At 27.1% G+C, this 17,008-nt stretch overlaps 1 protein-coding gene and 3 long non-coding RNA genes across 4 annotated transcripts in view; 2 read left to right on the forward strand and 2 right to left on the reverse strand.

Moving 5' to 3' along the window:
* The window catches only part of LOC126302628 (uncharacterized), an 82,892-nt gene extending 73,620 nt beyond the window's left edge, over positions 1-9,272 (forward strand). The window contains exon 2 of the long non-coding RNA XR_007553143.1: positions 8,809-9,272. This is a non-coding gene — a long non-coding RNA (uncharacterized LOC126302628). The remainder of the gene's footprint in view (positions 1-8,808) is intronic.
* LOC126302631 (uncharacterized) lies at positions 1-16,966 on the reverse strand. Its single transcript, XR_007553145.1, has 2 exons — positions 16,534-16,966; positions 1-1,007 (listed from the first exon to the last, which is right to left on the reverse strand). It is a non-coding gene; the product is annotated as an uncharacterized LOC126302631 (long non-coding RNA).
* LOC126302625 (NADH-ubiquinone oxidoreductase chain 5-like) lies at positions 2,631-3,730 on the reverse strand. The gene has a single exon (XM_049991742.1). The coding sequence runs from the start codon at positions 3,226-3,228 to the stop codon at positions 2,878-2,880; it is 351 nt and encodes a 116-aa protein (XP_049847699.1). The 5' UTR covers positions 3,229-3,730; the 3' UTR covers positions 2,631-2,877.
* Positions 15,827-17,008, forward strand: part of LOC126302632 (uncharacterized) — a 16,975-nt gene continuing 15,793 nt past the window's right edge. The window contains exon 1 of the long non-coding RNA XR_007553146.1: positions 15,827-15,963. This is a non-coding gene — a long non-coding RNA (uncharacterized LOC126302632). The remainder of the gene's footprint in view (positions 15,964-17,008) is intronic.

Here is a 17,008-nt window from a genome sequence, read left to right on the forward strand (position 1 = left end):
CCATCAACTAACATCTTTAATTTATCATTAAATTGAACTAGAACATTTCTAGGACTATTATTAATCCCATCACTATTTTGACTTACACCATCACGAATTAACATTATCTGAAATAAACTAAATTTAACCTTACATAATGAATTTAAAACACTACTTGGACCAAAATCATTTAATGGAACAACATTCATTTTCATCTCAATTCTTATTATAATATTATTTAACAATTTCATAGGATTATTCCCTTATATTTTTACTAGAACAAGACATTTAGCATTAACATTTGCAATTGCCCTACCTATATGACTAAGATTTATATTATTTGGATGAATTAACCATACTAATCATATATTTACACACCTTGTACCACAAGGTACACCGCCCGCATTAATATCATTTATAGTACTAATTGAAACAATTAGTAATGTTATTCGACCAGGTACATTAGCAGTACGGTTAGCAGCAAATATAATTGGAGGACACTTATTATTAACCTTATTAGGAAACACAGGACCATCTATAGCAATAAACTTCATCTCATTACTAATTATTGGACAAATACTTCTATTAATTCTAGAATCAGCAGTAGCAATAATTCAAGCCTATGTTTTCTCAATTCTAAGAACTCTATATTCTAGAGAAGTATATTAAACCTATGTTAACAACTCACTCAAACCACCCATTCCACTTAGTAGACTATAGACCTTGACCATTAACAGGAGCAATTGGAGCAATAGTCCTAGTATCAGGACTAGCAAAATGATTCCACCTATTTAATATTAACTTATTTATAATTGGATTTGGAATTACCCTACTAACCATAATTCAATGATGACGAGATGTAGTACATGAAGGAACATATCAAGGATTACATACAGGATTTGTATCAATTGGATTACGATGAGGAATAATTTTATTTATTGCATCAGAGGTATTATTTTTCGTTTCTTTTTTTTGAGCATTCTTTAGAAGAAGATTAGCACCAACAATTGAACTAGGAATACTATGACCTCCAATAGGATTTAAACCCTTAAACCCTATACAAATTCCATTACTTAATACAGCTATTCTTTTAGCATGAGGAGTAACAGTAACATGAGCACATCATAGTTTAATGGAATCTAATCATACTTAAGCACTACAAGCATTATTCTTCACAGTGTTATTAGGACTATACTTTACAATACTCCAAGCATATGAATATTGAGAAGCACCTTTTACCATTGCAGATGCAGTTTATGGGTCAACATTCTTTGTTGCAACAGGATTCCATGGTTTACACGTAATTATTGGAACAATCTTTTTATCAACATGTCTACTTCGACACTCAATAAATCAATTCTCACCAAGACACCACTTTGGATTTGAAGCAGCAGCATGATACTGACACTTCGTAGACGTAGTATGATTATTCTTATATATCTCTATTTATTGATGAGGTAGATAATTGTTTTTCTAGTATAAATAGTACATTTGACTTCCAATCAGAAAGCTTGATATAAATCAAGAAAAACAATTCTAATTCTATCCACAAGAGTTTTCATTAGATTTATTATTCCAATAATTGTTATAATCCTGGCAACAACACTATCAAAAAAATTAATTAATGATCGAGAAAAAAGATCACCATTTGAATGTGGGTTTGATCCAAAAAGATCAGCACGAATACCATTCTCACTACGATTCTTCCTAATCGCAGTAATCTTTTTAAATTTTGATGTAGAAATTGCACTAATTCTACCAATAGTAATTATTTTTAAAACATCAGACATTATAATCTGAACAGTATCAACAATATTTTTTATTCTAGTTCTACTAGGTGGACTATACCATGAATGAAATCAAGGAGCATTACAATGAGCAGAATAAAGGGTTGTAGTTAAACATAACATTTGGGTTGCATTCAAAAAGTATTGATAATATCAATCAACCTTAAATAGAATAAGAAGCGAAATATTGCAGTCAGTTTCGACCTGGAAGATTGGTATATACTACCCTTATTCATATTAATTGAAGCCAAAAAGAGGCGTATTACTGTTAATAATATAATTGAACTATAATAGTTCCAATTAAGGAAATGTAAAGCCAATATGAAAGCTGCTAACTTTTTATATTAGCGGTTACACTCCGTTAACATTTCTAAAATTTATATAGTTTAAATAAAACATTACATTTTCACTGTAAAAATAATATATCTATATTTATAAATACCTAAAAGTAAAAATACTTCCTTAACATCTTCAGTGTCACGCTCTAATTATAAGCTATTTAAGTAAACGAAAAATAATATTACCAAAATAAATATTCAAAAAATAAAAGTTAAAAGATAAATCTTGAAATTAGAATCATATCAACCTTGAATATAACCAATTAAATAAATAAATAATCTATATAAACCTTGACCACCAAGTAATTCACCCCAACCATAATCAAATGACTTAGATGAATAATAACCTATTTTTAAAGGAATATATCTAATAAACTTAGTTGAAAGAAAAGGTATAAATCATATAGAACCAGCAAATCTGACAAAAGAAAGTATACTTAAAGAAAATAAATTATGAGAAAAATCAAAATTATAAATAAGATAACCTAAATAAGCACCTAAAATAACAACTGTAATAGTTAAATCTTTAAATAATAAGGTAAAGCAATCACATGAGGAATAGGAAAAATTAATCAAGATAAAAGACTACCACCAAAAACAGCAACAAACAATAGACCAATTATTCCAAATGAAATATAATAACCCTTATCATCAAAAGAAAATCTAGAATAAAAATTATTATCACCAGATATTGAACAATAAAACAAACGAAAAGAATAAGAAGCAATTAAACCAGTAGAAAAAAAATAAAGAAAAAAAATTAAACAATTAATTCATCTTAAACAAACCATCTCAAGAATTAAATCCTTTGAATAAAATCCCGCTAAAAAAGGTATTCCACACAAAGATAAACTAGAAACATTAAAACAAACTGAAGTTAAAGGTATGAAATTAACAATTGATCCTATAAAACGAATATCCTGAGAATCCTTCAAATTATGAATTATTGAACCTGCACATATAAATAATAATGCCTTAAATAAAGCATGAGCCAATAAATGAAAAAATGCAAGCTTTGGATAACCCATAGCCAAAATTCTTATTATTAAACCAAGTTGTCTTAAAGTAGAAAGAGCAATAATCTTCTTCAAATCAAATTCAAAATTAGCGCCCAATCCAGCCATAAATATAGTTATACAACCAATTAAAAGTAAAAATCAACCACAATTATAAGTATCTAATATTGGTCTAAAACGAATTAATAAATAAACACCAGCAGTAACAAGAGTAGAAGAATGAACTAAAGCAGAAACAGGAGTAGGAGCTGCTATAGCAGCAGGAAGTCATGAAGAGAAAGGAATCTGAGCTCTCTTAGTTATAGCTGCTAAAACAATTAATATAGTAATGAGGTTTATTTCAAAAGAATTAGAAATAAAATCATAATAATAAATATAATTTCAACCACCAAAATTTAACATTCATGCAATAGAAATTAAAATAGCAACATCACCAATACGATTAGAAAGTGCAGTTAATATACCAGCACTATAAGATTTTACATTTTGATAATAAATAACTAAACAATAAGAAACTAAACCTAAACCATCTCAACCTAATAAAATTCTAATTAAATTAGGACTAATAATTAAAAAACCTATAGAAAGAATAGATATTAAAACAATAATAATAAAACGATTTATATTCTTTTCACCAGATATATAATCCTCTCTATAATAAATAACCAAAGAAGAAATATATATAACAAAAGATATAAAAATAAGAGATATTCAATCCAAAATTAAAGTTATAACAACTATAGAACCATTTAAATTGAAAAGCTCTCACTCAACAAAAACTCTATAATCAATTATTAAATAATAAATACCTAAAATAAAAATTATAGTTCTCGAAAAAAACAAAGAAAAAAAACTCAAAGAAGAAATAGAAAATAAATTCACAGCCTAAGATGAAAAACTTCATATCATTGATTCCACAAAACAATATTTTTAATTAAAATACTTAAGCAAACTAAACAAAGAAATATTCACCCTTTAAACAGAGAATATTTAAAGGCAATCAATGTAAAAGTAAAATTGATATTCACGAAAATAACCAAGAGAACAAGTATAAACACCAGAATAATAATTTCCATGCTGAGAATAAGAATATATATACAAAGTATAAACAGCACTAAAAAAAGATAAAAAAATCAAAGCAAAGAATCTAAAAGAAGATCAAGATATAATTCTATTTAATAATCTAATTTCACCTACCAAATTTAAAGAAGGAGGAGCAGCCATATTTGATGATCTTAAAAGAAATCATCATAAAGCCATTCTTGGCATCAAATTAATTATACCCTTGTTAATTAATAATCTTCGTCTACCTAAACGTTCATAAATAATATTAGATAAACAAAATAAACCAGAAGAACATAAATCATGACCAACCATTAGAGAAAGAGAACCTACACAACCTCATCAATTCATAGTCATCAATCCACCAATAACCATTCTTATATGAGCAACAGAAGAATATGCAATTAAAGACTTTAAATCAACCTGACGAAAACAAATAAATCTTACAATATCAGCCCCAGATAAACCCAAAGATAATCAAAAATAATTAAACTTTAAACCAAAATAAGAAATAACCTTTATAACACGAAAAATACCATAACCACCTAACTTTAATAAAACACCAGCAAGAATCATTCTACCTGAAATAGGGGCCTCTACATGAGCCTTAGGAAGTCATAAATGAACCAAAAACATAGGTATCTTAACTAAAAAAGCCAAAATTATAAATACATAAAACATAAAATAATAAGAACCAAAATCAACTAATAAAGGAAAATATAAAGTATTAGAAAAATCATAAACCTCAAATAAAACTAATAATAAAGGTAATCTAGCAACCAAAGTATAAAAAATTAAATAAACACCAGCCTGCAAACGCTCAGGTTGATAACCCCAACCCAAAATTAAAAGTAAAGTAGGAACTAATCTAGCCTCAAAAAAAATATAAAAAGAAAGAAGACTTAATCTAGCAAATGAACAGTAAAGCATAATTATTAAAATCAAAACCATAAAAACAAAAAAATTAGAATGATATGAACTTAAATAAACTGAACCTCTAGCAGTGATTATTAAAGAACAAATCCAAAAACTAAGCAAAATTAAACTAAAAGAAAAATAATCAATACCAAAATAATATCTAATTATATTCAAATCAGCATATGAATAAACACAAATTATAAACACAAAACTCGACAGAAACATTAAAGAACGAACCAACCATCAACAATTATTTAATAAACAAAGAGGGATCAAAAAAATAGTTATAAATAAATACATTAACATAAAGATAAACCAAAAGAATTAAAAAAATCATTACCATGAGAACGAATTATTGAAACTAAAATAGAAAGACCTAAAGCACCCTCACAACCAGAAAAAACTAAAAAATAACAGGAAAAAAATAATCATAATCAAACTCAATAAGAAAAACAATAACTAATATAAATAAAGAAAGAACAATATATTCTAATCTCAAAAGAACCATTAATAAATGTTTACGTTTAGAAGAAAAAACATAAACACCAGCAAAATAAATCAATAAAGAAGTAAAAATAGAGAATAGAAACATTAGTTTTAATAGTTTAAAAAAAACGCCGGTCTTGTAAACCGGAAATAAGTCCAGCCCCCACTTTTAAAACTTCAGAGGTGGAAAAGCTTCCATCATCGGTCCCCAAAACCGATATTTTAAATAAACTAACCCCTGAAATGATCAAAATAATAATTATATCATTATCAAATGTAATAAATATTAATTTTATTAAATTAAGACACCCAATATCAATAATGCTTTTTATTATCCTTCAAACTTTCCTAGTTGGATTAATAACAGGAACAATAATAGAAAGATATTGATTATCATATATTTTATTTTTAACATTTCTTGGTGGTATACTAGTATTATTTATTTACATTACAAGAATTGCATCAAACGAAATATTTCAGCCTAAATCAATTACTATAATTATTACATTAATAATGTGAGTATTTATCATATCAATATTAATTATTCTAGATATATCTATATTTATAGACTTATTCAAAAACACCGAAACTATAAATATTGATAATTCAATCAATTATCAAGAAATAACAATATCTTTAGAAAAATTATATAACAGACCAACATTCATTATTACAATAATAATAATAATTTATTTATTTTTAGCACTACTAGCAGTTGTTAAAATCACTAATATTTATCAGGGACCTATTTGTAAAATAAGATAATTACTAATGAATAAACCCTTACGATTAAGACCTCTTTTAATTAAAATTATTAATAATTTCTTTAATTGACTTACCTGCCCCAACAAATATTTTATTTTGATGAAATTTTGGATCCCTATTAGGGTTATGTTTGGTAATTCAAATCGTAACTGGACTATTTTTAGCTATACATTATACATCAAATATTGAAATAGCATTCAGTAGTGTAGTACACATCTGCCGAGACGTAAATAATGGTTGAATTATCCGAACCTTACATGCAAATGGAGCATCTATATTTTTTATTTGTATTTACTTACATGTAGGACGGGGAATTTACTACGGATCTTATATATATATATATATATACATACATACCTGAATAATTGGTACAGTAATTTAATTTTTAGTTATAGCAACTGCATTTATAGGATATGTCTTAACCTGAGGCCAAATATCTTTTTGAGGTGCAACAGTAATTACTAATTTATTATCAGCAATCCCATACTTAGGAACAGATTTAGTCCAATGAGTATGAGGAGGATTCGCTGTTGATAATGCAACATTAAATCGATTCTTCACATTCCATTTTGTATTACCATTTATTATTGCTGCTATAGCAGCAATTCATTTATTTTTTCTTCACCAAACAGGATCTAATAATCCTCTTGGACTAAATGGAGATATTGAAAAAATTCCATTCCATCCATACTTTACCTTTAAGGATTCTATTACATTTGTAATAATAACATCATTATTAATTATACTATGTTTAATCAATCCTTACCTATTAGGAGATCCAGATAACTTTGTACCTGCCAACCCATTAGTAACACCAGTTCACATTCAACCAGAGTGATATTTCCTATTTGCATATGCAATTCTACGATCTATCCCTAATAAATTAGGAGGTGTTATTGCGTTATTTTTATCAATTAGAATCTTAATAATTTTACCATTTTATAATAAAACACCATTCCGAGGCATTGAATTTTACCCTATTAATCACATTTTATTCTGAATTATAGTAGTTGTTGTATGCCTACTAACGTGATTTGGTAAACGACCTGTTGAAGAACCTTATATTATAACAGGTCAAATCTTAACAATTATCTACTTTACATATTTCTTAATTAATGTCCATGTCGCAATCGCATGAGATAAATTAATTAAGGAATAAAGTTAATTAGCTTAGGAAAAGCATATGTTTTGAAAACATAAAATTAGAAGTTTAACTCTTCTATTAACTTTTCTCAAAAAATTTCACTAAACAAATGAGATAAATAAAATCTTTAAACCAACAAAGAAAATAAAAAAATTCAAAGATAAAGGTAAAAACTTTTTCAAGCTAAGTACATTAATTTATCATAACGAAACCGTGGTAATGTTCCACGAACCCAAATAAAACCAAAAGATATAATAGCAAGCATAATAAAAAATATAAAAGAATAAAAATCACCACCTAAAATAATTAAAGCCAATAATATTCTTATAAAGACAATTCTAGTATATTCAGCTAAAAAAATTAAAGTAAAACCACCCGCACCATACTCAATATTAAATCCCGAAACTAACTCAGATTCCCCTTCAGCAAAATCAAAAGGAGTACGATTAGTTTCAGCTAAACAAGAAGCAAAACAAGCTAAAGCTAAAGGAAAAGAAATAATAATAAATCAACAATAAAGCTGATAGTTTATAAAATCAAACATATTAAAACTACCAATTAAAATAATTAAAGACAATTAAATTAAAGCTAAACTAACTTCATAAGAAATTGTTTGAGGAACAGAACGAAGAGAACCTAATAATGAATAATTTGAATTAGAAGATCAACCAGCAATTATAACAGTATAAACACCTAATCTAGTACAACATAAAAAAAATAAAAATCCATTAGAAAAAGAACACATATAAGTTAAATAAGGAAAAATTACTCAAACGGCTAAAGAAATCATTAACTTAAAAACAGGGGAAAATAATAAAGTAGGTAATTAGATATAATAGGAATTGGCTGCTCCTTACAAATTAACTTAATAGCATCTCTAAATGGCTGAGGAATTCCAACAAAACATACCTTATTTGGACCCTTTCGAATCTGAATATAACCTAAAACCTTACGCTCTAATAAAGTTAAAAAGGCAACACTAATTAAAATACAAATAACCAATAAAAGAACATTCAAAATAAATATAAATTAATCATAAAGTATCAATACTATTTGTAGAAAAAAATCTACATAAATGAATTCTAAATTCAACACATTAATCTGTCAAAATAGTAAATAAATTAATATTAATCAATATAACAAAAAATATTTTAACCATATGGTCCTTTCGTACTAATATGGATTAATAATCTTAGGATAGAAACCGACCTGGCTCACGCCGGTCTGAACTCAGATCAAGTAAGAATTTAAAGGTCGAACAGACCTTATCATTGGGCTCCTGCACCCAAAATTTTTCTTAATCCAACATCGAGGTCGCAATCTGCTTTGTCGATATGAGCTCTCAAAAACAATTACGCTGTTATCCCTAAGGTAACTTAATCTTATGATCATAAATTATGGATCAAAATAACAAACATAAGTAAATGATATAATAATGAAGAGTTTATCTATTCTTCATGTCACCCCAACAAAACATCATCATTAAATATAGAAAGACAAACAAAAAACTATATAAAAGTAAAATGTCAAGCTCTATAGGGTCTTCTCGTCCTAAAGAAGAATTTAAGCCTTTTGACTCAAAAAGTTAAATTCAAAAATTTATTAAGAGGCAGTTGATTTCTCGTCAAGCCATTCATTCCAGCCACTAATTAAGAGACTAATGATTATGCTACCTTTGCACGGTCAAAATACCGCAGCTCTTTAAAAATACGCTCAGTGAGCAGGCCAGACCTCAAAGTATAAACAAGAGGACATGTTTTTGATAAACAGGCGGAAATCAATTTTGCCTAGTTCCTTATAATAAGTTCACAAGGTAAAAATTTCATACAAATAAATTTACTAATTCTATCATTATTACAAAAATTTTAAAATTAAATTAATAGTCTTAATAAAAAACCTAAAATATTTATAAAATCAAAATAAAAAATAATGAAGTAAAACGTAATCTTAAAGATAGCTGGTTTAAAGCTTACTATTATATTTCTATAAAATAAATTATAGGTTATTAACTTCAAAGCTTATCCCTTAAAGAATAAATAAGTTGATATTTTTACTTCAAAAATTAAATAATTAAATTTTTTCTTAAGAAACTAGATATCTTGGGAAACGATTAACATCTCATTTCTATAAACAATTTAATAATAATTATGATACATTAACTATAAATTATTTATAAATCAACCCAAATCGAGACAAATAAAATAAATACTAAAATTTTGATAAACCCTGATACAAAAGGTACAATAAATAAAATCTACTTAAAAAAATTTAAAATAATATTTCATAAAACACTTACATTACCAATACACTATAATTTAAAAAATCAATTCTATAAAGTATACTAAGACAAAAATACAATAAAATTATATATATTAAATAATTAAATAAACAAAAAATAAATATAATAAAATAAATAATCAAGATATCCTGATTTGCAGAGAAAAATTTTCAGTGTAAATGAAACACTTTACTAATAAGTTATATCTTGAAACTCTTCCTAGATACACTTTCCAGTACATCTACTATGTTACGACTTATCTCATCTAAATTGAAGCTACTTTAAAATAGAATAGAATAATCAATAATGAGAGCGACGGGCGATGTGTACACATCTCAGAGCCAATATCAGTTAAATGAAATAAATTAATTTACTATCAAATCCACCTTCATTAACAGTATTTCACTATCAAATCCGTTATAAACAAAAATCTATTGTAACCCACCTCCTCTTAACTATAAGCTGCACCTTGACCTGAAATATTTGATAATTACAAATATTGAGAATTATAACTCTAAAAAGATTCTCTGATAACGGAGATATACAAACAAATAAATTAAGTAGAGTAAATCGTGTATTATCAATCATGGGGTAGGTTCCTCTGAATGGAATGAGATACCGCCAAATTCTTTGGGTTTAAAGACCTTAACTAATAGTACCCTGGTAAATATAATTAACATTTAAAATAATAGGGTATCTAATCCTAGTTTATTATTTAAATTTCACAGATTCATAAAAAGGGCCACAAATAAATTTTAACATTTCACCTTACAAATTTATATTTCAACCCTAATAGTATAAACAACTGTTTTAACCAATAATATCCACTTGTATCAATCGTATAACCGCGGCTGCTGGCACGAATTATGCCGATACTAAATCAATTGCTAAATCCAAAATCACTTGATAATTAAATCAAATTACTGCAAAAAGAACAATAAGAAATTTTTAAATTTATTAAATCAGGAAAAAATTAAAGATTCAAATATTTAAAGAAAAAAAAGAAAAAAACCACAAACATTAACAAAAAAAAAGAAACGCTCCCCTGTATGACCACAACAACTTCTCTATTATATATAATTAAAGATTAATATGGAACATGAATAGCAATAATGTATTACATTCTTTCTTATTTAATCTTTCTTTTCACTAATAAATAAAGAAAGATTAAATAATATAATAAATATATTTTATACAATTATGTAATTTAATATAATATGTTATTAATATGAATTCTTTTTTTATATTAAGTTAACTTATATATATTAGTTAAATAAACTAATTACAGATAATTTATGCTAATTATATTATTATAATTAATATAATTATTAATAATATTATAATATTTGATATTTAAAATTAATAATTTTATTGTTATATCCAATTATAATAATATTAAATATTAAATTACATATTATTATATATATTATATTATAATAACGTATTTTAAGCTAAAAACATAAGTAGCTATAATCCTAGGTAAATGAATGTATTATAATAATCAATTAATAATAATAAGATGAACTTATAATCTTTTATTTTTAATTAAATGTAATATATTAATATAAATTATATATATATATATATATATATATATATATATATATATATATATATATATATATATATATATATAAAAGAAAAGGAGCAGGATAAATTAATTCTAATTAAACAAAATAATACATAAAAGAATTTCAAAAAAAACTTTCGATTTATATATTAAATAAATGAAGTGCCTGATTAAAGGGTTACCTTGATAGGGTAAACAAAGTAAATAAAATTACCTTCATTAAAATTACATAAGATAGAATTAAACTACCTCCTTTAGTATCAAAAAATAACGTACATCATACACCTTAATGTAAAAAGGTAAGCTAAACAAGCTAATGGGTTCATACCCCATTTATAGAGGTATCAATCCTCTCCTTTTTAATGACGAACAACTCTACAAAACTTCTCTTCCTATCAACATTAATGATAGGAACGATCCTGTCCATTTCATCAAACTCCTGATTTGGGGTTTGAATAGGACTTGAGATCAACTTACTTTCATTTATTCCGCTCCTAACAAGAAATAAAAATATAATAATAAACGAATCATCAATTAATATTTTATTGTCCAAGCAATAGCATCAACAATATTATTATTTTCAATTTTGCTGATTCAAATAAATTTTCCCAAGGGATGGGAAACAGAATTTATCCCATCAATAATAATTAGATCTAGACTATTATTAAAGATTGGAGCTGCACCTTTCCATTTCTGATTTCCAGAAGTTATAGGAGCATCAAGATGAAATAATTGTTTAACATTAATAACATGACAAAAAATCGCCCCAATAATGGTCTTATCCTATTGTATTCAATTAAGAACTTTTATTTGAAGAATTATTATCTTAAGAATTATTATTGGGGCAATAGGAGGTTTAAATCAAACATCCTTACGACAACTTTTAGCATATTCATCAATCAGACATCTACGTTGAATAATTAGATCATTAACAGTCAGAGAAAACATCTGAGAACTATACTTCATTATTTACTCACTATTAAGATTAATTATAATTTTATTATTTAAGCAAATAAAATTATTTTTCATAAATCAAATTTATTCAGCCAGAAATATAAAAACAGAAATTAAATTCATAATATTCTTATCTTTATTATCTTTAGGTGGACTACCACCATTCCTTGGATTCTTACCAAAATGAATTGTAATACAATCGTTAATAGAAAACAATATAATAACTATTATAACTGTTATAGTTGTATTAACTACAATTACACTCTACTAGTATATACGTATTAGATTCTCAGCTCTAATTATATCATACACAGAAAATTCGTGATCTATAAAGATAAAGTCCCAAAAATCAAGAATCATTCTTCCTATAACAGTAATAATTTCAACAATAGGATTGATTTCAACATCAACCTTAATTTCATTATACTAAGGTCTTAAGTTAATCAAACTAATAACCTTCAAAGTTATAATTAAAAGAATAATCTTTTAGGCCTTAGTAAAATTTTACACCTCTAGAATTGCAGTCTAGAATCATAATTGAATATAAGACCTAAATATGATAAGAGAGAAAACATCTCATAAGTAGATTTACAGTCTACCACCTTACCGCAAAAATGATTATTCTCAACAAACCATAAGGACATTGGTACTTTATATTTTCTATTTGGAGCATGAGCAGGAATAGTAGGAACATCAATAAGAATACTTATTTGTGCTGAACTTGGTCAACCCGGATCTCTAATTGGGGATGACCAGATTTATAATGTTATTATTACAGCTCACGCATTCATAATAATTTTCTTTATAGTAATACCTATTATAATTATTGGATTTGGTAATTGACTTGTTCCACTAATAATTGGTGCACCAGATATAGCATTTCCACGAATAAATAATATAAGTTTTTGATTACTACCACCTTCACTAACCCTTCTTCTTACATCTTCTATAGTAGATAATGGTGCTGGTACAGGATGAACAGTTTACCCTCCTCTAGCAGGAGCTATTGCACACGGGGGTGCATCTGTAGATCTAGCTATTTTTTCACTACACTTAGCAGGTGTATCATCTATTCTTGGTGCAGTAAATTTCATTACAACAGCAATTAATATACGATCAGAAAGTATAACTTTAGATCAAACACCTTTATTTGTATGATCAGTAGCTATTACAGCATTACTTCTCCTTCTTTCACTTCCAGTTTTAGCAGGAGCTATTACTATATTATTAACAGATCGAAATTTAAATACATCATTCTTTGACCCTGCAGGAGGGGGTGACCCAATTCTATATCAACATCTATTTTGATTCTTTGGACACCCAGAAGTTTATATTTTAATTCTACCGGGGTTTGGAATTATTTCACATATTGTATGTCAAGAAAGAGGAAAATTGAATCATTTGGAACATTAGGTATAATTTATGCTATACTATCAATTGGACTAATAGGATTTATTGTATGAGCACATCATATATTCACAGTAGGAATGGATGTTGACACACGAGCATATTTTACATCAGCAACAATAATTATTGCTGTACCTACAGGAATTAAGGTATTTAGATGATTAGCTACATTATATGGAACTAAATTCAAGTTCAATCCACCATTATTATGAGCTCTAGGATTTATTTTCCTATTTACAATTGGTGGATTAACAGGATTAGTATTAGCAAATTCATCACTTGATATTGTATTACATGATACATATTATGTAGTAGCCCACTTTCATTATGTATTATCTATAGGAGCAGTATTTGCAATTATAGGAGGTGTCATTCAATGATATCCACTATTTACAGGATTAACTATAAATAATACATGATTAAAAATCCAATTTACAATTATATTCATTGGAGTAAACTTAACATTCTTTCCTCAACACTTCCTAGGATTAGCAGGAATACCTCGACGATACTCAGACTACCCAGACGCATATACATCATGAAACGTAGTATCAAGAATTGGGTCTACAATTTCTATTGTAGGAATCATTATATTCATTGTAATTATATGAGAAAGAATGGTTACAAACCGAGCAATTATATTTAGAGCTAACATAAGAAGATCAACAGAATGACTACAAAATAACCCTCCTGCAGAACATAGTTACTCAGAATTACCATTAATCTCTAGATTCTAATATGGCAGATTAGTGCAGTAGATTTAAGCTCTACAAATAAAGGTTTGACATTTTATTAGAAAATATTTATTAATGGCAACATGATCAAATTTATCTCTTCAAGATGGAGCTTCACCATTAATGGAACAATTATCATTCTTTCATGATCATACTATGGTCGTATTATTATTAATTACAGTAATTGTAGGTTATGCCTTAAGTTATATATTAGTTATTGCCTATACTAACCGTAATATACTTCATGGACATTTAATTGAAACAATCTGAACAGCTTTACCAGCAATTACATTAATTTTTATTGCCCTTCCATCATTACGACTATTATATTTACTTGATGATTCAGTAGATGCAATAATCACAATTAAAACCATTGGACGACAATGATATTGAAGATATGAATATTCAGACTTCATAGACGTAGAATTTGACACTTATATAACACCAGAACAAGACCTAGAAAATGATGGATTTCGACTGCTAGATGTAGATAACCGAACAATCCTACCAATAAATACAGAAGTACGAGTATTAACAAGAGCATCAGATGTTCTACACTCATGAGCAGTTCCTGCATTAGGGGTTAAAATTGATGCAACGCCAGGTCGGTTAAATCAAGGAACATTCACAATAAATCGACCTGGATTATTCTTTGGACAATGCTCAGAAATCTGTGGAGCAAACCACAGATTTATACCAATTGTAATTGAAAGAACTTCAGTAAATTTATTTATTAAGTGATTATCTAAGATAATTTAAGGAGTTAGTTAAAATAAATAACATTAGAGTGTCAATCTAAAGTAACTAAAAAAATTAGTACACCTTGAAATTCATCAGATGACTGAAAGTAAGTAATGGTCTCTTAAACCAAATAATAGTAAATTAACGACTACTTCTGATGGGGAAATTATATCCAAATCCCTCAAATATCCCCTCTTATATGATTCTCACTATTCATTATATTTTCAGCTACATTAATCTTGTTTAATCAAATAAACTTCTTCTCATTTAAACCTAACCTAATTAAAAGAGCAGAAAAAGGAACAATTGAAATAAAAAACTTAAATTGAAAATGATAACAAATCTATTCTCAACATTTGACCCATCAACTAACATCTTTAATTTATCATTAAATTGAACTAGAACATTTCTAGGACTATTATTAATCCCATCACTATTTTTACTTACACCATCACGAATTAACATTATCTGAAATAAACTAAATTTAACCTTACATAATGAATTTAAAACACTACTTGGACCAAAATCATTTAATGGAACAACATTCATTTTCATCTCAATTCTTATTATAATATTATTTAACAATTTCATAGGATTATTCCCTTATATTTTTACTAGAACATTGCATTTGCAATTGCCCTACCCATATGACTAAGATTTATATTATTTGGATGAATTAACCATACTAATCATATATTTACACACCTTGTACCACAAGGTACACCGCCCGCATTAATATCATTTATAGTACTAATTGAAACAATTAGTAATGTTATTCGACCAGGTACATTAGCAGTACGGTTAGCAGCAAATATAATTGCAGGACACTTATTATTAACCTTATTAGGAAACACAGGACCATCTATAGCAATAAACTTAATCTCATTACTAATTATTGGACAAATAATTCTATTAATTCTAGAATCAGCAATAGCAATAATTCAAGCCTATGTTTTCTCAATTCTAAGAACTCTATATACTAGAGAAGTATATTAAACCTATGTTAACAACTCACTCAAACCACCCATTCCACTTAGTAGACTATAGACCTTGACCATTAACAGGAGCAATTGGAGCAATAGTCCTAGTATCAGGACTAGCAAAATGATTCCACCTATTTAATATTAACTTATTTATAATTGGATTTGGAATTACCCTACTAACCATAATTCAATGATGACGAGATGTAGTACGAGAAGGAACATATCAAGGATTACATACAGGATTTGTATCAATTGGATTACGATGAGGAATAATTTTATTTATTGCATCAGAGGTATTATTTTTCGTTTCTTTTTTTGAGCATTCTTTAGAAGAAGATTAGCACCAACAATTGAACTAGGAATATTATGACCTCCAATAGGAATTCAACCCTTTAACCCTATACAAATTCCATTACTTAATACAGCTATTCTTTTAGCATCAGGAGTAACAGTAACATGAGCACATCATAGTTTAATGGAATCTAATCATACTCAAGCACTACAAGCATTATTCTTCACAGTGTTATTAGGACTATACTTTACAATACTCCAAGCATATGAATATTGAGAAGCACCTTTTACCATTGCAGATGCAGTTTATGGGTCAACATTCTTTGTTGCAACAGGATTCCATGGTTTACACGTAATTATTGGAACAATCTTTTTATCAACATGTCTACTTCGACACTCAATAAATCAATTCTCACCAAGACACCACTTTGGATTTGAAGCAGCAGCATGATACTGACACTTCGTAGACGTAGTATGATTATTATTATATATCTCTATTTATTGATGAGGTAGATAATTGTTTTTCTAGTATAAATAGTACATTTGACTTCCAAT

This window comes from Schistocerca gregaria, unplaced genomic scaffold, assembly GCF_023897955.1.
Source record: "Schistocerca gregaria isolate iqSchGreg1 unplaced genomic scaffold, iqSchGreg1.2 ptg000174l, whole genome shotgun sequence".
Classification (NCBI taxonomy): domain Eukaryota; kingdom Metazoa; phylum Arthropoda; class Insecta; order Orthoptera; family Acrididae; genus Schistocerca; species Schistocerca gregaria.

Excerpts from the sequence above, each read along its gene's own strand:
- LOC126302625 (XM_049991742.1), bottom strand. The coding sequence starts at position 3,228 with ATGGCTGGATTGGGCGCTAATTTTGAATTTGATTTGAAGAAGATTATT.